The 24,998-nt window shown below is 41.6% G+C and overlaps 1 protein-coding gene across 8 annotated transcripts in view; it reads left to right on the top strand.

Annotated features, from left to right (window-relative positions):
- Positions 1-24,998, top strand: part of CALN1 (calneuron 1) — a 693,518-nt gene that overhangs the window by 441,822 nt on the left and 226,698 nt on the right. For all 8 annotated transcript variants that reach the window (XR_014073438.1, XM_081558121.1, XM_081558116.1 and 5 more), the window contains one exon: positions 5,301-5,444. Coding sequence is in view for 7 of the 8 variants with exons in the window: in XM_081558121.1 (XP_081414247.1) it covers positions 5,301-5,444 (144 nt within the window). In the remaining variant the exon portion in view is untranslated. The remainder of the gene's footprint in view (positions 1-5,300; positions 5,445-24,998) is intronic.

Genomic DNA, 24,998 nt, shown 5'->3' with positions numbered 1-24,998 from the left:
TCCAGATATTTTTAAGAAAATAGGTTTGCTGGCATAATGCGCTGCACATCTCTCGGTCTCTAAAGCAGGACCATTTCTATCCCAGGTCTTGCTTGGCTTCAGAACATCAGCCTCATTCCAGGGAGGAGAGGCCCAGATCCTTGTGGGAGTGCAGACTTTGATTCTAGAAGATTCCACAGGCAGAGAGTGGATTCCTTTTTTCAGAAGATGTGTCTTACCATGTTTCCTTTTGTACTCCACACAATGACAGTTGGACAGGCTCCCGTGACCATCATGGATGTCCCTCCTGTGGTCCACAAAGGCATCTTAGAGGGGGTAGAATTGGCCCTGCCGTTGCCTGGTGTGCACATGTTGCGTGAGACTGCAATGCAATCAAAGACCAAAAGCACAGCATGGTTATATAACTCTGAAGCACAAGGGACTTTAGCCTAAAGAGGGGATACGTTCCAGTGGAAAGCACACCACGTGACTGAGTTGTTCCTGAAAACTTGATCTGTGGTCTCCACTTCCCGAGGATGTGGAAGGTGGCCAGAGCCCCTTTGTGCTGCGCCCTGGCTGTCTGCAGCCGGAGGCAGAAAGATCCGGCCTGCTCCCATGTCTCCGCCGTTTTATGGGCATATTTCTCACACCGTGTTCTGCTATTAAAAACAAAATGAGGCACACATCACATGTCTCAGACTGCAAGACCCATTTCCTTCTAATAAGCTTCTCGTTTCCTGGGCTTTCCCTTCACTGGAAAGATTAAATCTCCGGAGGCTTCCATTATGGATTTCTAGTTTTGTACTTTCTCCCTCGCCCCTTCTGTTATTTTGAAAGAAAGAGAAGTTAGTGAGCTTTGTCTGCCTCGGTGCACGCACGCACGCACGCAGACACACACACACACACACACAACGGAAGCAGATATTCTTTTTTAAAAAAATAATTTATTGCTTGTTTCTTTCTTAAGAGTTATCAATTTTGTTGATTTTTCCCCAAAGCTCCAGCTTTTTTTTTTTTTTTTGGTGGCACAACATGGCATGTGGGATCTTAGTTACCCAATCAGAGATCAAACCTGCATCCCCTGCAGTGGAAGCTCGGAGTCCTAACTGCCGAACTGCCAGGAAAGTCCCCTTGGGAGAAGAGAAGGATGACTTTGTCCCACTGACCTGGGGCCATAGAAAACAGAACTCTGAGCTGAGCTGTGACTTCTCCATCCTCTCCTGGGCTGAAGCAAGGCCAGCCTGGATACATATTGCAAACAGGAAAACCATGGGGATCTGGGGCCTCGAGGGAGCATGTTCCTTCAAGCAGGGCAGTGCTGGAGGGACCCCTGTCTGAGGTCTGAGTTTCCAAATCCAACAGCCCAGAGGTGAGGCAACTTAGAGCATAGCCCAGGCAGCCAGGTAAGGGTCAGGAGGCATACCCACCAAGGCCCTCAATTCCAGGTCAAGTTCTCAAACATCCCTAACCAAGCCCTCTGGAGTAGCTAATGTAAGGATGCAGGTGCTTTCACTGGTAAAATCTAGAGCATGCAGAGGGACCACAGGGCTGAGGCCAGGCCCTGTCAACAGAAGGGGATCATCCTCAGTGTGACAGCATCAGCCCAGACTTGAGGATGGAGTCAGAGGGATGGGAAGAGGAGATGGTGCCTTGGGAAGGAAGTGGTCCAGAGAGCAGGGGCAGGGCTCAGCCTGCAGCTGGCCATCAGGCTGGCCCACCTGGGACCCCAGCAGGGACCCTGTCATCATCTGATGTTTTCTACTGTTGCACGGTTTGTGTCAGTCCTGTTGTAAAACCCCGTTACGGAGGCTGGAAGGAGATCTAGCCCAACCCAGTTTGCAGATGGGGACATTGAGGCTGAGGGACAGGCCTGCCCTGATCATGGAGACTGGATGGACTTCTTTGTGAGCTGATTCCCATCTCAGGAGACCCTCCGTCTGCATCCCCCTACCCTCAGTGTCTGGACTTGGGCCGAGTGAGGCATGACCTCTGCCCTGGTGTCCTTGAGTGCTGTGTGCCATGACCTCAAGCTGAGCACTTGCTCTAAGCTGTTTTAGGTCCGCCCGACATGTGGTTGGAAAACATATGGCTGCTTTAGATAATCTTGGGCATGTTTCATTGATGAGAAAAGTCTAAACATGAAGACAAACCCCTTAATTCAGAATTTGGAAAGGGCTAAAATGTTTTCTGTATCATCAGTGGAAAAAAGAGGGGTTTTTGAACAGCAGATTAATAGGGTATGAAAAAGAACATAGGCTTCCTATTCTTCTTTTAAATACTGTAACAATGTCCATGGATCCTTAGAAAGGGGCTCAAAGGACCTCACGGATTCTCTTGGCCAACCTGGCTCATTTTACACATGAACAAACCAAGGCCTCAGGGTTTGGCTGCAGACCTAATTCGCTAATACGCCTGGCCGGGAGCCCAAGGTCCTGACTCCCAGACTAGTCTTCCTTCTGCTGGAGCACACGTTTATTCATGGAATGCATCCAGCATGCTGAATTAGTATCGATAATGAATCTGCTGCTGATATCTGGTGCTTACTTGTTCAGAATCATCATCCATTGAACAGCTGTCTGTCTAGCGCCTCCTTCAGCACATAGGTGGGAACATAGAGCCTTGAATGAAATGTACAAGGCATTTGTAGCTCACAGAAGCCATGATTTCGGCACCTTGATTTTTTCATATTTCTAGGTGGTATGGGCTAGGTGTCATGAGGCAGGAGTAAATGTCCTGCTGACCAATCAGCAGTGAGGGAGGTAACTTGGCTGTGATGAGTGAGGGCATTGCTGTGAAACACACGACCACTGACTTGGCCTTGGAGGACCAATGTGATTTGGGCAGATAAAGAGGATGTCAAGGTGTTTCAGAGGGAAGCACTGGCTGGGAATGTGTAGAGGTCTGAAAAACAATCCCCGAAGGAATCAGATCCCAAGCCTAGAACTTATAAATGTTACTTTGGAGAAATGGTCTTTGCAGCTGCCAATAAATTAAGGATCTTGAGATGAGGAGTTTATCCTGGATTATATAGTGGTCTCTAAATGCAAGCACAAGTGTCCTTGTAAGAGGCAGGCAAAGGGAGATCACAGATATATAAAGAGAAGGTAACCACAGGACAGAGATTGGAGCCTTGCAGCCACAAGCGAAGGAAAATAGACTTGTAGGAAAAAGTGGGAAAAGAATCCTCCCTGGAGCCTCTAGGGGAGGGCAGTCTGTCCTCATGTGGATTTTGGTCCGAGTGTGCATATTAAATAGCTCAGTCGTGTCCGACTCTTTGCTACCCTTTGGACTGTAGCCCGCCAGGCTCCTCTGTCCATAGGATTCTCCAGGCAAGAATACTGGAATGGGTTGCCATGCCCTCCTCTAAGGGATCTTCCTGACCCGGGAATTGAACCTGTATCTCTTATGTTTCCTGCTTTGGCAGGAGGGTTCTTTACCACCTGATTTCAGATTTCTAGCCTCCAGATTGTGAGAGAATAAATTTCTTTTGTTTTAAGCTACTACATTTGTGTGATTGATTAAAGCAACCACAGGAAATTAATGCAAAGAGGAAAGGAAAAGCCTGCCTGGGTCAGGGTTCAATGTGCTCGCTGGGAGGATAGTTAGATATTTAGAGAAGTGGTAACTACAGTTGGCCCTTCGTGGATGCTGAACCTGTGGATACAAGGTCTAGCTGCCCAATTCCATTTTATACATTTTATAGTAGGGGACTTGAGCATCTGTGGATTTTGGTATCCACAGGTCCTGGATCGAATCCCCTACCAATACCAAGGGACAACTGTAAATGGCTAGGGCTGATGTCTTGCATTAGTTCAGAGTTCCTGCAAGTTTCTGACTGGATCTTATCTTCCCACCTGGAGTGTGGGTCTCTGGAGGGGAACCACGATGCCCGGCAGATCAATGTCTTTATTATCCGCAGTCCTAACTCACGTGCTCCTCAGGTAAAGGCAGCCAGTGCTTGTTGAATGGCCTGATGAGTGCTGGCAGCTGCTGCAGCTGAGCTTACACTGGATTTATTAATGAAAAATCAAAGCTGTCCATGTCTGGTGCTAAGATACAGTTCACGTACCTCTCATCTCCAGACTGTGATCTCAAATCGAATTCCCATGCCTCACAGGAGTGTAAGGTGTTAGCCAACCCACGATGAACAGAAGGCAAAGAGAGATCAGGGCTCTGGAGGGAGGAACTCTGGGTGGAAAGCAGAGCAGCTCTGGTGGAGGTAAGAGGATGGACGTCCCCCTGCTGGGGGAAATGGCCTTCTTGATGGTAGAGTCAAGTTCTCTGCCAGCCACAGAGAATGTGATTAAAGATGTCTCTGGGGCTTTTATGACACTCTTATTGATCTGAGGTTGTTTATAGCCATAAAACAGCTGTAAATTAGAGGAATGAAATAAAAACAGTAGGATACTTAACTCCTGTCCTCCTAGAAGGTTGAGAAAGCTTTCTGCACAGCTCTGTGGCAGCAGGGAGCTGAATGTAAGTCCTCAATGGGGACTCTCATTCTCCTTTCCTCCCTAGCCCAAGCTGACAGGTTGCTGACTTCCTGTCTTCTCCCCGCTGAAAGCGAAACCTCAGCCTTACTGGAAAGTGTCCATGGCTAGTGCGATTCCCAGCTGGGACCACTGTCTAACTTTGCACCCTCTACTTTATGTTGGGCATCCCTGGTGACTCAGATGGTAAAGAATCTGCCTGCAATTCAGTAGACCCAGGTTTGATCCCTGAGTTGGGAAGATCCCTTGGAGAATGGAATGGCAACCCACTCCAGTATTCTTGTCTGGAGAATTCCATGGACAGAGGAGCCTGGTGGGCTACAGTCCATGGGGTTGCAAAGAGTCAGACATGATTGAACGACTAACACAGCACTATGGGCTAGTTATCTCCTCCTTCCAAAGCTGTTTTTCTGTTCATTTGTTTGTTTTTTAACCCCCTTCCCTCCCTCTCTTTTCCTCCCATTCTCTTTTCTCTCTTTTTTTCTTCCTCTTTTGGCCACCCTATTTTTTTTTTAATTGGGTTAAAGGGTTTTGACACATCACTCTTTGCAATTAGGAGTTTTCTGCAGACAGTTGCCAATCATTTCAATGCAGTAGAGAAGTGGTCCCCAATCTTTTTGACAACAGAAGACAATTTTTCCATGGATGGTGGGGTAGGGGGCAGGTATGGTTCAGGTGGTAACATGAGCGATTGGGAGCAACAGATAAAACTTCACTTGCTAGCCCACCGCTCGCATCCAGTTGTGCAGCCCAGTTCCTAACAGAGGCTGGGGACCCCTGCAGTCAACCATGCTTTGTGACCATTGGACTTTCTCTGCTTTCTTGTTGTAGAGATCCGAGAAGCCTTCCGGGTTCTGGACCGAGATGGGAATGGCTTCATCTCCAAGCAGGAGCTGGGCATGGCCATGCGCTCTTTGGGGTACATGCCGAGTGAGGTGGAGCTGGCCATCATCATGCAGCGCCTGGACATGGACGGTGAGACTGGGGCCCACAGCATCCCCACCCCCCACCCCCATCACCATCCCCTGGGTTGAGCCAGGACTCATCAGAGATCTTGGGTTTGAAGGGCCTTGCCAAAGAGTCAAAAGACTTGGAGTCAAAAGACTTGGATTCATGTCTTGGCTTACATTTCAGGCGTGGAAACTTGAACCAGATCTGGGTTTTTCAAACCACATTCCACAGACCTCCAGGGGTCTGCAGAGGTGGCTCTGGGGCCACTAGAGGGAACCAGGGGAGGCACGAGGCCTGGCTAGTGGAGCAGTGAGAATGATTCTGTTTCATTTTCAAAACAGCTTTATTGAGACAGAATTCACACACCCTAAGATTCACCCATGCAACCTGTGAAATTCAGTGACTTTGAGTGTATCACAGATTTGTGCAACCAATAGCATTATCAATTTTAGAACATTTTCATCACCCTAAAAGAAACCCTGTACCTCTTATTTATCACCTCCATTCCCTCTGAAAGTGAAAATGTTAGTTGCTCAGTCATGTCCAACTCTTGGTGACCCCATGGACTGTGGCCTACCAGGCTCCTCTGTCCGTGGGATTCTCCAGGCTATCCTTCTATCCCCCACCAAGTCCTGGACAAACACTAATCAACTTTCTGTTTCTATGGACTTAGCTTTTCTGGATCATGGAATACACGGTCTTTTGTGACTTACCGTAATATTTGAAAGATTCATCCGTAGTGATCATGTATCACTATTTCGTTGCATTTTATTGCCAAATCACATTCCATTTTTTGGCTATAACAGCTTCTTTTCTCTCTTTTACAAACTGGTTTCTACATACAGTCTCACTGGGGGAAAGTGTTTCACGATACTTAAACAGTGCTGGAAAATGACTGCATTTGATGATCCTTAAGATTCTTTCCTGCTCTAAAACCCTAGGAGTTTATCCCAAACTGGCTGTGACCTTCCTGCCTTGGTCGAAGGTCCAGGAAGAAGCTTTCTTATTTTAGTTTTTTTTTTTTTTTTTTTTTTAATGTGGACCATTTTTTAAAAGTCTTTATTGAATTTGTTATAATATTGCTTCTGTTTAATGTTTTGGGTTTTTGGCCACGAGGCATGTGGGATCTTAGCTCCCCAACCAGAGATGGAACCTACGTCTCTTGCACTGGAAGGTGAAGTCTTAACTGCTGGACTGCCGGGAAAGTCCCCTAAGTTTGTTTTTTCAACACACACTCTCCCAGGTGTAAGGGGTCCAGAGTGGTGGACTTTGGGGATTCTTGTGTAGAGCATGAAGTAAAGACCAACTAAAAGGAAACAGAGAATGGGGGCAGGGTGTCTTTTGGGAGAGACAGATGAAGACCCTGGTAGGGAGAGGTTTGCTTGGCCTGCAGACTAATTGAACACAGCTGTGTCCTGTCATCTTGCTGGTCTTGTTGGAAAGATGATAATTTAATGGTGACTGTATGGTGAATGAACCCCAGTGCCAACCACCAAGTGCAGCTGTGGGCATTTATATTCTGGTTCAGGAAAGAGGTGTTCTATCAGGGATGTTCAGTTGTACATGGAGTGCTGGCCCTGTCCTTATAACTCTGACTGATTATGACTCTGGGTCTTTGCAGGCCTGATTCGACCTTGTTTTTTAGTTAGAGGTACTGGGTTGGCCAAAAAATTCTTTTGGGTTTTTCTGCACCATCCTATGGGAAAACCCAGATGAACTTTTGGCTAACCCAGTATTTCTGAAAAGCTGGAGCAAAGCACATGTTGTATAGCAAAATCTCTTCCCTGGATTCCCATCATCATTTCAGAGAAACACTTCCAGAAAAAAAGAGTTTCTTCCTTAAAATAATAGAAATCTTAACCTATCCTCTTTGTAGAATTAAGAAGGTTTTTGTGCCTTTGAGTCTTCTCTCATAACTTAGCAAAATACAACATGGTCAAACGGACTAAAAGCAAATGGACTTAGCAACATTTAGTCAAAATGAGCTGGGGGCTATCATGGGAGAGTTCCTTCCATGGAAGTTTTATGGGTCTTCATCCAAGTACATCCTTGCTCTCTGCCTATTCGTTCATCAGACCCTGGCTCACGGGGAATTTTTACATTATTGCATGCAAATCCTCCCTGATTACAGGAGGGCTTGGAGTCCCCTGGAGTCCTCGGGTGATGGTGCTGTTCCAGGAGCCCATCAGGACTCAAGCAGCCAATGGGATGCAGCTTAAGAGATGCCAGGTTTCACCCATTCATTTGCAACATCATCCTTAGTGACCAATGCTGAGGGCGGGACTTCTATTAGTTTTCTATTCTAGAAATTTCTATAGAGAATTTCTATTAGTTCCTTTAACAGAAGCCTAAGTCATCCGCTTTTTCATGGTGACCCCATCAGGTGAAAGCACAGTTATTTACTTTTCTTCATTTATTTAAATATATTAATTTTTTTTTTACAAATTTCTGCCATACAGTAATGCATATCAGCCATAATTATATATATGTGAAGTGCAGCTTCCTCAGAGTTTTGTTTTGTTGCCTACAAAAGAATCAATACACAACAAATGAAGACAATGCAGCAGTGCAGGCAAAAAGAATTGCCTATTGCAATGTAGTAAATGCTTAAGTATGAAAAGAGCTAAGGGAAAAATACCCAGGCTGAGGCTGAAACATATGTCTTTATGTGATTTGTCAGTGACACTGGTAAGTGAAATTTCTGGGTTCTGAGTTCTGGATATGCATGGATTGACTGTTTTTCAGTGTCCTTCTCTTAGTGGGGTCTTTTGAGCTATTCTGGGGTTTTTTTTTTTGTTGTTTTTTTAAGTCAGGTTCTAATTATATCCTTCCTCCCAGCTTCTGTAACTGGAGAGTCTCTGCAGACGTTTGGCCCTACCTAATTAAGCTTCTCTTTGGTGTGAAACTTGTGGAATGGCAGAGATTTTTATGAGGATAATGCCACATGCACGCACACGCACACACACTCACACAAGGGTTTTGGGCCAGAACTTAGGATTCTTCACTGTAAGATGACCGTGCCTCCTGACAGACCCTGGTCCTGGGATCCAAGGGCATCAGGAGAGATGGAGGTGCCTCCATGCATCCCAGCTGGCTGTGATTAGAGGCAGGTCTGGCCCACACACCGATCCATTCTCTCTGGGGTCCCTGCTGGTTTGCCTGTTGGTGAGGTCATACCTTCGGCATGAGGCCCAGATGGAATTAGACTGAGTCTGTACAACCTTAGTCTCTCCATGAGGCTTTCATTAGGTGGTTCCTGGGGAGTGGGATGCTTTGCCGACTCTGTGTGTAGCAGTAATCTCCCTGGATTAGGGAGCTCGCTGGTTTCCTGGACACGGAGCCTGTGGGAGCCAGACGGTTCCAGTGTGTGTGTTGGGGGGGGGGGCGGTTTTCCAGAGGGCAGAATGGAAGACAGGCAGTAGTAGGGTCTGGAATTGCTCTCCTGACCATAGCCCATTTGACTTCAGAGCTGGGACTGACCCTGTGTGTGTGTACACCACGCAGGCTGAACTGCCTCGAGTTAAATAAACAGAAAGCCCAAACTCCTGCCCAGTTGTCCAGTGCTTCCTTTATGGCTGCAAAGGTTCTTTCAGCCTCTGCAGCTGAGGTGACTTCTGATCTGACACCAGTTGGGAACTAGGACTCATGTTTCCCAGATGCTTTTGCCAGCATCTCACCTTCAACCCAGATTCTGGAAGTCTGAAGCTCTCTTCTTCAGGCTCCTAGAAGCTTTTAAGCCCAGTGACCTAAGGCACTCCTTGCAGTGGGAAATCCATTTCTCTCCAGTGCATTGCAGTACCAGTTATATACTGTCCTTGGAAATGATAAAGTAGTCACCTTACAAAAGCATCTCCAAAGCTTAATTCTTTTATAGAAGCAAGTTGAGAAAGTGACTGTGGGCTCTGCCATGCCCCTGCTGCTCTCATCAGCTCTGCGGTTCCCACAACAGTTTCTGGGGCCCCTCGGAGCCTCCTGTACTGTCCACTGGGGAAAAGGGGCTTGATGTCTTTAAGACCAAAGAGACATGTTTGACTCTTTTCTACATTGTAATGGTTTCACCAACTACACCACTGTGGGCTTCTGGAGTGAACCCAGCCAGCTTTGTAAGTGGTTTCCTGAAACCATCAAACCAGGAGATGCTTTCAGAAGCCCATGGTTTCTGCCTGGGTCCCCGCTCATATTTCTTAATGCAATCTTCTGTTCCCAGCTGTCTTCACCTCTCCTGCACTCAAGGAACAAAACAAATGCAGCCCTTGCCCTCTGCATTCTTAATTTTCCTTCTGCGCCTCAAAGATGCAGATTCTTATGAAATTCCAACAAATTTGAGGTTTTGAAATGAATTCTTAGCCCTCAACAGGTTTGTAGGGTTTTTTGTGTTTGTTTTTCTTTTTTTCTTTTTTTTTTTTTTTAGGTTCACCACTGTCTGGATGGTATGATTTAACTTTGTTCCATTTAGAAAAGAGTTTTCTGGTGTCCATTATGTGTGAATTTGCTTAACTTTATGGTTGGCAAGATGCCCTTTTGCTTCATTTTGAGGCAAACCACTGAGGTGCAAAGAATGAAATTATGGCCAGAGTCACATGAAAGAGTTGGCGGGGTCCCCGTTGTTAGCCTGTGTGTCTGTATCTTCCTTCTTTTCCTACTCATTCATTACATGTGTTGACACTTTGCTGATCAGTCATATGATTATGACTTTCCTATTTTCATTTGTGATCTTCTAGAAGACGGAAGAGTCTATGCTTAATTCCCAGTACAGCTCATTTCCACTTCACATTCAAATGTGTCGGTGTACCCATGTGGCTGCTCTGAAATGGGCCTAGGTCTGTTTTGTGATTTCAGATGCATGCTTCCTTCCTTCCTTCCTTTCTTTTTTCTGTCTCTTGTTTTTCTTTCTTTCTTCTCTCTTTCTCTCTTTGTGGTGAAGTATAGTTGATTTGCAATGTTGTGTTTAGTTTCAAGGGCATAGCAAAGTGAGTCAGTTATAGATTCACATACATCTATTCCTTTTAGAATTCTTTTCCATTATAGGTTATAACAAGATATTGATATATTTTCCTGTGCTAAACAGCAAGACCTTGTTGTTTACCTATTTTATACATAGTAGTGTGTATATGTTAATCCCAGGCTCCTAATTTATCCTTCCCCCACCCTTTCCCCTTTGGTAACTATTAAGTTTGATTTCAATGGCTGTGAGTCTGTTTCTGTTTTGTAAATAAATTCATTTGTATCACTTCTTTAGATTCCACATCTAAGTGATATCATGTAATATTTGTCTTTCTCTGTCTGACTTACTTCATTTAATATGACGATCTCTAGGTCCATCCATGTTGCTGCAAATGGCATTACTTCATTCTTTTTATGGCTGAGTAATATTCCATTGTCTGTATACACACTTCTTTTTGTATGTGAGGGAAGATGCTCACACACAGACTTCATGAAGGGGGATGATCTGGTGGAAGCAGCTGGGGTTTTATCATTAAGCAGAGGTGCATGAACTTGAGTGCACATGAGAAAAACAAAAAAAGAAAACATGCTAAACAGATGCATCAAGTCGGATCCCCAGGGTGAGGCACAAGAACCTTCATCTTTTAACCATCTAGCCAGGTTATGGACAGCAGTGTGTCCATCAACATCATTGGGTGACTTTTGGTTAAAAGAAAACCTTTGGCTGCAGAGAAATCTTCAAACCTGTGTATTTGTATGAGCAAGAAGGTCTGAGAAGGAGTAAATGCCTAAAAAGCAAATAAGGATATGTTTCCTCTGGGGATATGACGAAGAAGGACTGGTCAGTCAGTCCTGCTTGACAGTGGGGGCCTTGCCAATGCTTGCATATGCTGGGGCCTTGGCTTCCTCCCTTCTCCAGCTGTGGTCCAGGGACCCACAGAATCACCATATCCTGGGAGCTTACTTGCAGCACTAACCCTCAGGCCCACCCGAGACATGCTGATTCAGAGCTTAAGTTTTAACAAGAACTTATGTGTGTGGTTGAGTTTGAGAGGTGCTAGTCTAAGGGCTTTCCTGATGGCTCAGCAGGTAAAGAATCCACCTGCAATGTAGGAGACACAGGAGATGAGGGCTCAATCCCTGGATTGGGAAGATCCCCTGGAGAAGGAGGTGGAAACCCACTCCAGTATTCTTGCCTGGGAAATCCCATGGACAGAGGAGTCTGTTGGGCTACAGTCTGTGGCGTTGAAGAGAGTCTGATGTGACTGAACGCACACACACACAGTCTAAGCATATCATCAGAGACAGGAAGCAACCCAACCATGGTTTCTTGTTTGACAGTCTTTTCCCATGGAGTGCAGTCCTTCCTTAATCTCCTTCCAGTAACCCTTGGGGAAGATGTGTAACTTTAAAAGCTGAAAGTAATTCACAAAGTCCTAGTGAAGGGTCAGTCACAGGAAAATCTCTCTATGTGTTTGCATTTGTGAATAAGCATGATTGGCATCAAACTATTTCATATTTCATTCTATGTTAGGGAATTACTGCTGAGTTTATTTTGACTTCATTATGGTAAATCTTAGCTAACTAATACTTATGTAGTGCTCACCATGCTTCCAATAATAACTTAGAGTGATGATAGCAGTAGCTAACACAGTGTAGTCTTCATTGGAGACTGCTACTCTGGTACGTTACTTATTAACTTAGTTCTTATAACAGCCATATATACTCATATGATTCTCATTTAATAGATGAGAAAAATGAAGTACAGAGGTTTCAAGTTACTTGCCCAGGTCACACTGCTAGTAAGAGCTCCATGAATGTAGCCTGAACTCCATGGGAGAGATTGTCAAATGAGGAAACACGGTTGGGTTGCTCCCTGTTTCTGATGGTATGCCTTAGACCGTGCGTGTGTGTGCCGAGTCACTCAGTCACGTCCGACTGTTTGACAACATATCTTGTCAATATGTTGTTATTCTTTTTGTGATTTAGTGGATATAGGTCACTTAGGCTGACAACGAGGCATTGAAGCAGCGACTTAACAGGACACAGACACACATGCACACACACTCCAGTCATGATGTCACATAGATATTTCAAACCTATACGAGTGTTTTGGTTACCAGTTGCTGTTCCAGACAGTCTCCTGCCATCAGCTTTGGCTGGATGATAAGTTCCAGCCACTCCCCAGGTTATTCTTGAATGAGTCAAGCCTGATTCTAGAGAAGAGTTTATGAATTGAAGATGGTGTCTTTGGGTTTCTTGTTGCTTTAGCAAAGGGACATCCTTTCGGGCCTCTCAGGATAAGTAGTGATGGTGGATGTTTGTGACAAATCCACTCCAACATCCCTATCTCCCGAAGCAACTCCTCCCTCTACATTTTTCTAAGAAGACTCTGCCATCTCAATTGTATTGACAGTTGCCCACATTGAACCCAAGTTTCTGCTAAAGATTAAACTGTTCAACCCATTTCCTGCCACTCGATCCAACATAATGAAAACAGAATTTCTGGCGCATGCACCCATTTCATTAAGAGCATCCAGTGTTATATTCTGTCTCTCTTATTTTAATACCTTAGAACTCATGGCTACACTGGTCCCCCTGGTTTACAACAATACAAATTAGCAATATCTTGAGACTATGTGTTGGTCTCCCATAGCAGACTTGGGACTTCTGCTGGAATGTGCTGATCTGATTGGAGTCATGGATTTAGAGTCAGTGAAACTTGGTAGGAATAGATCATGAAAGTGGGCATCTCTGTTCAAGGCAAACACAAAAGTTGTGTTTATTTCCAGTCTACATGATCCACAAGTTCTTCAGACTGATCTTGTCTGACCTCAGGGAAATATCAGAGTGGACATCAGGGAGACTTGATCATTCAATTTTCTGAATTCTCACAGAAGTCCCCATTCTAAATCTCAGGTCCCACTTCTTCCCAACCAGTACCCTAAATTTCACATGAGTGACTTGATGAGTCTGTGATTTCATTATCATTCTGTGGGCCACCCAATTAAATTTGAGGTCTTCCTTGAGGTTGTAAGAAATAAGTGATGATTTGGGGGTTACCCTAGAAGCACTCTAGTTCTCTGACTGTAACCTAGCCGCGAGTTTCAAGGCCTGAGCTTGTTAGAGCAGCCATTCCACCCTATAGCCCTTGTAGTCATCATTGTTGGAGAAGGCAATGGCACCCCACTCTAGTATTCTTGCCTGGAAACTCCCATGGATGGAGGAGCCTGGTAGGCTGCAGCCCATGGGGTCGCGAAGAGTCGGACACGACTGAGCAACTTCACTTTCACTTTTCGCTTTCGTGCACTGGAGGAGGAAATGGCAACCCACTCCAGTGTTCTTGCCTGGAGAATCCCAGGGATGGGGGAGCCTGGTGGGCTGCCGTCTATGGGGTCGCACAGATTCGGACACGACTGAAGTGACTTAGCAGCAGCAGCAGCAGTCATCATTGTTACTATAAAGGTCAAACATAGTAACTACATGGGTCTTTGAAAGCCTTGCTTTCAATAATTATTTTATCCCAAGAAACCACAGGTGACATTTAATTAATTATGATGCTGGTCATGCCATAGATAACAGTGTACCATTTTTCGTTAGGAAGAAGGTCATTACTTCATTTAAGAACACAGATAAGCAAGACAATCTCAGAATCCCAGTTGGAAAGTTTGTTTCCTCCTGGTACCATGTACTGTGTCATCGTGAAAACAGAGATTATGCTGAATTCCTAGGAGAGAGAGTATTATGTGAAAGATAAGAACCTGCTGAAATTCTTTATACATAAATAATATTTCACTCAGGCAGAATTTACTAAAAGGAATTTAAGAAAATGCCTATCTCAGAACACCCTGACCAGTATTGAGTATTATTTAACAAATCTTTACTAATGTGATTGGTAAAAAATGGGGACTTAGTTTTCACTCATAAGTGAGCTGATGTATTTTCAATATGTTGATTAGTTATCTGTTTTTTTCCTTTTCCAGATTGTCTATTTTTGTTGTTGTTGTTTATCTGTTTCAGTGAGGACAGGCTAGGTTATGCTGTAGTAATAAATAACCCTCCCCGGATATCAGTGGCTCAGTATCACAAAGTAAAACGTCTCACTCATGCTGTGTGTCCGTCGTAGGTTGGCTGGGTGATTCTTCTTAGTCATCCTCTCTCAGGAATCCTGGCAGAGGGAGGCTTCCGTCTGTGCTTCCATGACAGCTGTGGCAAGGGAAAGAGACCGAGTGAATTACATGATGACTCTTATTTAAAGTTTCTGTCACTCTATTCACATCTCATTGGCTACAGCAAGTCATGTGGCCAGGCCTCGTATCAAGGGCTATTGGGAAGTTGAATCTGACTCCATGACTAGAATGGAATGAACTGGAAATGTTTGGTGAACAACACTAATGATGACATAAGGATTTTAGGCTTTTTTTTTTTTTCATTAGGATGTAACATTTGTTGCAAAATTTTTATCTCAGGAAAAGATTTTAGAAGTATTATGAATAGGGGCAAAAATGATTATGAGAGATTTTACACATTCCTTTCAGTTTGATCCTGTAGATAAAACTAAGGAACAGAATTTGAATGACACTGAACGTGTGTGTATGTGAGTGTGTGCCTGTGTGTGCATGTCATATATCAATAAATTTTGTTCCCTTGAAAAGAGAATACTCTTCTTTTGAAATGATTCTGGAATGTTAACAAACATAGCTGTGTATTAGGCCACAAAGACAACCTAATTAAATTCCAAAGGACAAATATTATAGGCACATTCTTTGACTACAGTGCAATAAACCAAAAAGTAATAAAAAACGTTTGAATAAGAATCCCACCCACTTGAAAATTTTAAAATGAAAAACCAAAAATTTTTCAATAAGCAGATCCAAGAGCTGATTTTTTGGGAAAAAATGCAATACTTTGACAAATAAAACATATTTAATTAAGAATTAAGACAGTTATCACTAAACTAGAAGAGAAAAAAATATGGAAGTTTTTTAAAAAGAATATGTGATGCAGTTTTGTGCAAATACATTCGAACGTCTACATGAAATGGAGATTTCTGGAAAAATACAAGTTGTTGAAACTGATTCAAGCTGAAATAAGTAGTCTAAATCAGAAGTTGCATACTTAGAGCCTACCAGCCAAATTCAGCTCTTAGCCATGATTTATTTGGCTCACACATCATTTTATAAAGCAGAAAAAATATGATATTAAAAATCTGCGTTTCTCCCTCTTAAAAATATCAGAGATTTTGGCAAGTCTGGACTTGCATTCTTTCATTGCAATAATTTGGTGACGTTGAGTAGCTGTCCTTTCTCGGCAGGGCAAATGCCACAGTCTCCACCAGTCCTTATTGTCTTACACCTGCCTGCTCTCTCTTGATGGACAAGCTCGGTCCCTATCAACTTGGGAGTTCACAACTCTACCTAAATGGACCAGTGCATGATGAGGGCATCGTTCACTACTTTGACAATTAGTTCTTCGTTTCCTTTAGTTTTCATCACAGGATGTTTTGATTTTCTGTTTTCATTTCTGTGCCACTTATTTGCTGTCATTTCTAGCAACTTTGGTAGATGACTTATTTCAATTCCTCATTATTTAATAATTAAGGCAACCAAGACAATAAATTTGCCACTGAGAAAACACTAGTAATATCTCAGAATTTTGATAGTTTTAATTGCTCCATTATTTTCTTTATAATATTTTATTGTAGTTCTTAATTTCCTCTGCTCTTCTACAATTTTTTGAGAGAAGTATTTTATAATTTCCAAGTCAGAAGGGTTTCTAATTGCTAGTTTACATTTAAATTTTCTATTTTTGTGTACATTGGAAAACTAATACGACCTGCTCTTTGCTAGGATTTTCCTTATAAGTGAGGATAAGATGAACTTTTATGAAGGTGTTGCCTCTATGGTATAAGAATTTTATATATGCATAGAAGTTATCTTCATATTACCTATATCCCTTCCACCTGTGTTTTTAGTTATTTTATCCAAGATAAATTACTGTGATGTATTGAAATCTCCCACTGCTGTTACCTTGCTTCCTCAGTTTACTTCCAACAGCTTTTATTTTAATTTTCAATGCTCTGTCTGTCTTCACAGTGGATTTTACCTCTTATCAATGTAAATATTCTTGAAACACTTTGAGGTATGCTTTTGCTTTCTGTTGATTTTTGCTATGTAACCTTTCCACTTGTGTTTACATGACATTTATTGCTACGTGTGGTCATTGGGGAACACTCACAATTATTCAACTTCTTCCAGGAACATGGTATATTGCATTCATACCCTTTCTGTGTGATTTTGTTAGGTGTATAAAGCAATATGTACCACTATGTTTTAATTTTTAATTATTCTGAGAGCCTTCTTATCAGAAAGCTTAACCTATCATTTATTTCCAAACTTTTCAGTTGGGTCTTAATTTCTATCATTTTGCTTTATGCTGGTTACCATGTGACCAACCTAGACAGCGTATTAAAAAGCAGAGACATTACTTTGCCAACAAAGGTCCGTCTAGTCAAGGCTATGGTTTTTCCAGTAGTCATGTATGGAGGTGAGAGTTGGACCATAAAGAAGGCTGAGCACCAAAGAATTGATGCTTTTGAACTGTGGTGTTGGAGAAGACTCTTGAGAGTCCCTTGGACTGCAAGGAGATCCAATCAGTCCATCCTAAAAGAGATCAGTCCTGGGTGTTCACTGGAAGGACTGGTGTTGAAGCTGAAACTCCAATACTTTGGCCACCTGATGCAAAGAGCTGATTCATTTGAAAAGACCCTGATGCTGGGAAAGATTGAGGGCAGGAGGAGAAGGGGACGACAGAGGATGAGATGGTTGTATGGCATCACCGACTCAGTGGACCTGAGTTTGGGTAGGATCTGGGAGTTGGTGATGGACAGGGAGGCCTGGCGTGCTGCAGTCCATGGGGTCGCAAAGAGTCGCATGACTGAGTGACTAAACTGAACTGATGTGTACTTAATGTATTTAATTTGTCTTCTTTTTTTTACTACAGTGGATTTTTTAAAATTGAAAAATATTTGACATACAACTGACTTTTGGCTATACAATGTAATGATTTGATATTTATTTATTTTGCATAATGATCACCACAATAAGTCTAGTTAATATCCATTCACTGTACATAGTGAATTTTTTCTCCTGGTGAGAACTTTTAAGATCTATTCTCTTAGAAATTTAGCAACTTTCAATTATGCAATACAGAATTATTATTAACTGTAGTCACCCTGGGGGCTTCCCCAGTGGCACTAGTGGTAAAGAACCCGCCTGCCAATGCAGGAGACATGAAGAGAGGTGGGTTCGATTCCGGGGTCAGGAAGATCCCCTGGAAGAGGAAATAGCAACCCACTCCAGTATTCTTGCCTAGAGAATCCCTTGGACAGAGAAGCCTGGCAGGCTACAGTTCATAGGGTCACAAAGAATTGGATACTACTTAGGCGACTTAGCGCACACACATGTAGTTACCATGCTGTGCAGTACATTCCAATGATTTGTTTATTTCTAATTGGAAGTTTGTAACTTTTGACTACCTTCACCCATTTCACCTCCCCATCCCCTGCCTCTGGCAGCCACCAACCAGAGAACCTCTGTTCTCTGTATTCATGAGCTTGGCTTTTTTTTTTTTTTTAAGGATTCCATATATGAATGAGATCATATGGTATTTGTCTTTCTCTGACTTATTTCACTGATGCCCTCAAGTTCCATCCATGATGTCACAAATAGCAAGATTTTCTTTTTCATGGCTAAATAATATTCTTGTGTGTGTGTGTGTGTGTGTGTATGTGTGTGTGTGTACACACACTGCATTTTCTTTGTCCATTCATCTGTCTATGGACAGTTTGTGTCCGTATCTTGGCTCTTCTAAACAATGCTGCAGTGAACAAAGGGATTGCAGGTATCTTTTTGAGTTAGTGTTTTCATTTTCTGTGGATAAATACTCAGAAGTGGATCCAGATGAATCATATGATATTTCTATTTTTATTTTTTGAGGAACTTCTAAACTGTCTTCCCTAGTGGCTGCACCAGTCTTACATTACCACTAGTAGTGCACAAGCGTTTCCTTTTCTCCACACTCTCACTGTGCTGTGTGCTCAGTCACTCAGTAGTGTCCGACTCTTTGCAACTCTATGGACTATAGCCCGCCAGGCTCCTCTGTTCATGGGATTCTCCAGGCAAGAATACTGGAGTGGGTTGCCATGCCCTCCTCCAGGGAAGCTTCTCAACCCAGGGATTGAACCCAGGTCTCCTGCACTGCAGGCAGATTCTTTACCATCTGAGCCACAAGGGAAACCCTCACTAATACTTGTTATTTCTTGTCTTTTTAATGATAGCCGTTATAACAGGTGTAAAGTAATATCTCATTGTGGTATTGATTTATATTCCCCTGGTAATTAGTGATGTTGAGCATCTTTTCATGACCCTGTCGGCTATTTGCATGTCTTCTTTGGAAAAATGTCTATGCAGATACTCTGTCCATTTTTAAATAAGACTTCTTTTTTTATGTCATTGACTTTAATGAGCTCTCTATATATTTTGGAAAATTAACCCCTTATCAAATATATGATTTCCAAGTATTTTTTTCCATTCAGTAGGTTGCCCTTTCATATGGAAAGGGTGCTTTTGTTTTGTTTTTTAAAATAGCACCCTCTCAGTTGTTTGAAAGTTAGATATCTTGCTTTCAATTTTTCTAGTAATGGCCATAAAGTTTTTGTGAATTTAACTCCTTTTACATCAGTTACAAATTAATAATATTTGTCATATGGAAGATGAGAAATTAACTGTTTTCACTTTTTCTTTTCTATTCTTTGTTAATTTCAATATATGGCCATTAAAAATATGCCTCCCTCTTTTTTAAAAACAATTTTTATTATTTTAAATTTAAAGAATATTATCAATTTTATAATCATATTTGAAACACTTATTTTGCCTGTATATTTAACTGGTTTGAGTGCTTAGAGACAGCCATATTTAACTCATTTTCTGCTTTTTATTTTAATTAATATACATTTGTTCCTGCATAAACTTTCTAAAATTTCATTGTTATTTTTTTTGAGGAAGTTTACCTCAATTCTAAATCTGCTGAGTATTTAAAATCTGAGAATATCTTTCTCTTGATACTTGCACAGATGACAAGTCATTTTAGGTATAGAATTCTTGGATTTCAGCCTTTCGTTTTTAAAGTTCTACAATTGGTACTCCATTATTTTTGGTTTTACATATTGTCAAGAGGCTCGTGACCAACCTGCTGTATATTCGTTGTGAACAATCTAATTTTTTTTAGGACGTGATTACTATCTGTGAAGTATGAACACCTCACCAATCTGTTTACTTCCCACCGTTACAGTTGCTAACGGAGGTTAGTGCTTTGTTGCTGTTAAGGTTCCTTGAGGTATGAGTCACTCTTTCAATTTTCTCAAGTTTTTTCCTAGAAAATATTCTTTCCCACCCTTTTTGTTTTACACCCTTTTTGCTCCACAGATTTCAGTCTCTCTTTCTAGCCTTCCGTGATAGCTCAGTTGATAAAGAATCCATCCGCAATGCAGGAGACCCCAGTTCAATTCCTGGGTTGGAAGATCCACTGGAGAAGGGATAGGCTACCCACTCCAGTATTCTTGGGCTTCCCTTGTGGCTCAGCTGGTAAAGAATCCACCTGCAATGTGGGAGACCTGGGTTCGATCCCTGGGTTGGGAAGATCCCCTGGAGAAGGAAATGGCTACCCACTCCAATATTCTGGCCTGGAGAATTCCATGGACTGTATAGCCCATGGGGTCACAAAGAGTTTGACATTACTGAGCTACTTTCAATTTTTTCAGTCTTCTGCATTTCTCACATATATATATATATATTTTTTTTCTTTTCTACTCTGAGGTTTTCTGCTGAAAATTATACTGGATTTTATTTCTATGACACTACCTTCTCATCTCTGTGATTATTTTCTAGTCAATTTTCTAATTTGATTGATAAGACATCTTCTCAATGTTGTTGAGGAAATACAGTGAATACTTTTCAAACATTCTTTGGCAAATCTATTTGAGAGTGAAGTAGTTGTTGAGTTTTGAGCAACTGGTTGTGACTTTTGAGCCACAGCATCCCTTCACAGCAGAGGCAGATCCAGCACCTAATTCTTGATTTTCCAGCAGAGGCAGATCCAGTGCCTAATTCTGACTCAGGATCAGGTCGGACTAGGCTTCAGCAGAGGTGAACAGGATAGTAGGCAAATCCACTTCTAGCCTTATGCAAAGAATGAGTGGTGTAAGGGAATTATAGGTGGTACTTAGTCAGCAACCTAGGAAAATGGAAGAGGAATCCAAGCAGGTGTCTCTTATTGTCCCAGTGTACCTATGGTGGCTCAGAGGGCAAAGCGTCTGCCCGCAATGCGGGAGACTCCGGTTCGATCCCTGGGTCTGGAAGATCCCCTGGAGAAGGAAATGGCAACCCACTCCAGTACTCTTGCCTGGAGAATCTCATGGACAGAGAAGCCTGGTAGGCTACAGTCCATGGGGTCGCAAAGAGTCGGACACGACTGAGCGACTTCACTCACTTTCACCTAGAATCCCTGTAAAAATAAATACTCTCTGAAGTTTCTGAGTCTGTGCTATGTGGGCCCATCTCATTTTTCTTTTTTGCCTTATTTCTGTGGGTAGAAATTTTACATCAAATAATAGCGATAATTTCAGACTTTTTTTTTCTCGTTTTTGACTTTAATGGAAAAGGACCCAGAGTTTGAACTTAAACTTGCAAATGGAATTGCTTGCTGTTTGATATGACTGTTAGTTATAATATTAAGCTAATATATTCTATTTTTGGTTTACCTTTTTCTCTTTTAAAGCAATCGTGGCTATTAGGTAAATTTTTGACATCTATTGAGATAATTATATAGCTTTTATTATTTCACCTGTTGGTCCTATGTATTATTTAATTGAATTTACTAACATTAAAAAATCTCCTATGGTTCAGGCATGATTCTTCAGGATGAGTTTCTGTCACAACATCCTGTTGTGTTTGACTAGCTATTGTTTTGGGTTTTTATTTAGGCTTTTGTATGTATACCCATGAAAAGTAATTGATCCATTGCCTTTTCTTTCCATTTGGCAGGTTTTTGTATCAGGGTTTTGCTGAACTTATAAAGGTATTAGAGACTTTTCCATCTTTTTATGCACTGGAAGCAATTATAAAATAACTATTTCTCAATATTCTAACACATATTCCTGGGAAACACGTAAACATAAAAGTTTGGGAGTATTCTGTATCAGTATTTAGTTTATATTATGTTTACTAATTATTCAAATGATCATTTTCTTTAGTGAATTTGATTGTTTATTTGTTCCCAGAAATCACACATTTCTTTTTGTTGTGAAATATTAATGTAAATGTGTACTTGTCATTCTTTATATTTTGATGTCCTTTAATCTATAAATACATCATCTTTGTGATTTCTAGTTTTATAAGTACTTATTTTACCTTCTTTTTCTTAATTTGACATCTGGATAATTTTCCTTATATATATATATTTTTTTTTTTCCCCTCAGAGAACTGAATCACTGTTTAGTAGTATTAGTTTAGTTTCTGGAGGGAGGATTTTATATTTTGAATTTTACTTCTGCTAGTAGTTTTTTAGTTTTGCTGTATTCTTTCCTTATTTTCTCCAGCTTCTTTTTCAACTTTGCCTTTACTAACTAATTTCTAATTTTTAATTGATTCATAATTCAAATAATCTAAAATGCATATTTCTTGAGTGTTCGGGTTAAAGGGTTTAGACAGCTATATAACTCATACCTTAATATAAAATGTAGAAAATGTCTTTAGTTCCTTGAGAAATACATTTTCCTACTCTGTGGCTTATATATTGATTTCTTGATAGAGTCTTTTGATTAGCAGATACTTTGTTATGATTAAATCCAGTTTATCACTTTTTTAATGTTCAGTGCTTTTTGAATCCTGTCTAAAAATTTTGCTTATATCAATAATGTTATAAAAGATTTTATTACATTTTCTTCTAGAAGATTTATGATTCTAGCTTTTAAATTTAGGCCTGTGATCCATGTGAAATTTGTTTTTGTGTATGGAGTGTGGTAGAAGTTGCGGTTCAGTTTTCCCTGTACTAATTTTTGGTTATTTTAAAAACAATTTGTTTAAAAAAAAAAAATTTCTGTCCAAGTCATTGAATTGACTTGGAACCTTGAGTTGGTATTGATTGACCATAAATGTGACAGCCTATTTCTGGATTCTGTCTTCTGCTCTGTTTATTTATTTGCTCTGTTTTGTACACTAACATACTGTTCTGATTTCTATAGTTTTATGTTGTTTTTTTTTTGTTTGTTTGTTTTTTTGCCATACCACAAGGTACGTGGTATCTTAGCTGCCCTATCTGCTCCCCCTGCATTGGAAGATTGGAGTCTTAACCACTGGACCACCAGGGAAGTCCCTTATGTCAAGTCTTGAAATCATGGCACATAGGTCCTAAAACTGTTCATCTTTTCCAAAATTGTTATGGTTATTCTAGATCCTTTTCATTTCACACAGATTTTAAAATCGGCTTGTCAGTTTTGTCAACAGAACTATCTGGGATTTGATGCTGATTGCATTAAATCTGTAGATGAATTTTAATAGAATAGATATACTAACAACAGTGAGTCTATAAGAAGGCTCTGTCTCTCCGTATCCTTAGATCATACTGAACTTCTCTTGACGGTATTTTATATGCTTTGCTTTGAATGACTTGCATATCTTTTGTTAGATTTATTCCTGTTAGTCACTCAGTCGTGTCTGATTCTTTGCCACCCCATGGACTATTGTAGTTCACCTGGCTCCTCTGTCCAAGGGATTCCCCAGGCAAGAGTACTGGAGTTGGTTGCCGTTCCCTTCTCCAAGGGATCTTCCTGACCCAGGTCTTTTGCATTGCAAGCAGTTTCTTTACTGACTGAGCCATCAGGGAAGACCCTAGATTTATTCCTAGGTACTGATGATTTTTTTTTTTTTGTACAGTTCTTCTGTGCATTCTTGCCACCTCTTCTTAATATCTTCTTCTTCTGTTAGGTCCCTACCATTTCTGTCCTTTATCAAGCCCATCTTTTCATAAAATGTTCCCTTGGTATCTCTAAATTTCTTGAAGAGATCTCTAGTCTTTCCCAATCTGTTGTTTTCCTCTATTTATTTGCATTGATTGCTGAGGAAGACTTTCTTAGAAGAACTGTACAAAAAAGATCTTCACGACCCAGATAATCACGAGGATGTGATCACTCACCTAGAGCCAGACATCCTGGAATGTGAAGTGAAGTGGGCCTTAGAAAGCATCACTACGAACAAAGCTAGTGGAAGTGATGGAATTCCAGTTGAGCTATTTCAAATCCTTAAAGATGATGCTGTGAAAGTGCTGCACTCAATACGCCAGCAAATCTGGAAAACTCAGCAGTGGCCACAGGACTGGAAAAGGTCAGTTTTCATTCCAATCCCAAAGAAAGGCAATGCCAAAGAATGCTCAAACTACCACACAACTGCACTCATCTCACACGCTAGTAAAGTAATGCTCAAAATTCTCCAAGCCAGGCTTCAGCAATACGTGAACCCTGAACTTCCAGATGTTGAAGCTGGTTTTAGAAAAGGCAGAGGAACCAGATACCAAATTGCCAACATCCGCTGGATCATCGACAAAGCAAGAGAGTTCCATAAAAACATCTATTTCTGCTTTATTGACTATGGCAAAGCCTTTGACTCTGTGGATCACAATAAACTGTGGAAAATTCTGAAAGAGATGAGAATACCAGACCATCTGATCTGTCTCTTGAGAAATCTGTATGCAGGTCAGGAAGTAACAGTTAGAACTGGACATGGAACAACAGACTGGTTCCAAATAGGAAAAGGAGTACGTCAAGGCTGTATATTGTCACCCTGCTTATTTAACTTATGTGCAGAGTACATCATGAGAAACACTAGGCTGGAAGAAGCACAAGCTGGAATCAAGATTGCCGGGAGAAATATCAATAACCTCAGATATGCAGATGACACCACCCTTCTGGCAGAAAGTGAAGAAGAACTAAAGAGCCTCGTGGTGAAAGTGAAAGAGGAGAGTGAAAAAGTTGGCTTAAAGCTCAATGTTCAGGAAACTAAGATCATGGCATCTGGTCCCATCACCTCATGGGAAATAGATGGGGAAACAGTGGAAAGAGTGTCAGACTTGATTTTTGGGGGCTCCAAAATCACTGCTGATGGTGATTGCAGCCATGAAATTAAAAGATGCTTACTCTTTGGAAGGAAGGTTATGGCCAACCTAGATAGCATATTTAAAAGCAGAGACATTACTTTGCCAACGAAGATCCGTCTAGTCAAGGCTATGGTTTTTCCAGTGGTCATGTATGGATGTGAGAGTTGGACGATGAAGAAAGCTGAGCGCCGGAGAATTGATGCTTTTGAACTGTGGTGTTGGAGAAGACTCTTGAGAGTCCCTTGGACTGCGAGGAGATCCAACCAGTCCATCCTAAAGGAGATGAGTCCTGGGTGTTCATTGGAAGGACTGATGTTGAAGCTGAAACTCCAATTCCTTGGCCACCTCATGCGAAGAGTTGATTCATTGGAAAAGACCCTAATGCTGGGAAGGATTGGGGGCAGGAGGAGAAGGGGACGACAGAAG

This window comes from Giraffa tippelskirchi, chromosome 13, assembly GCF_054371585.1.
Source record: "Giraffa tippelskirchi isolate mGirTip1 chromosome 13, T2T-mGirTip1v1.2.pri, whole genome shotgun sequence".
Classification (NCBI taxonomy): domain Eukaryota; kingdom Metazoa; phylum Chordata; class Mammalia; order Artiodactyla; family Giraffidae; genus Giraffa; species Giraffa tippelskirchi.
Note: the sequence above shows the minus strand (reverse complement) of the source record. Positions and strands in the feature narration are given on the sequence as shown.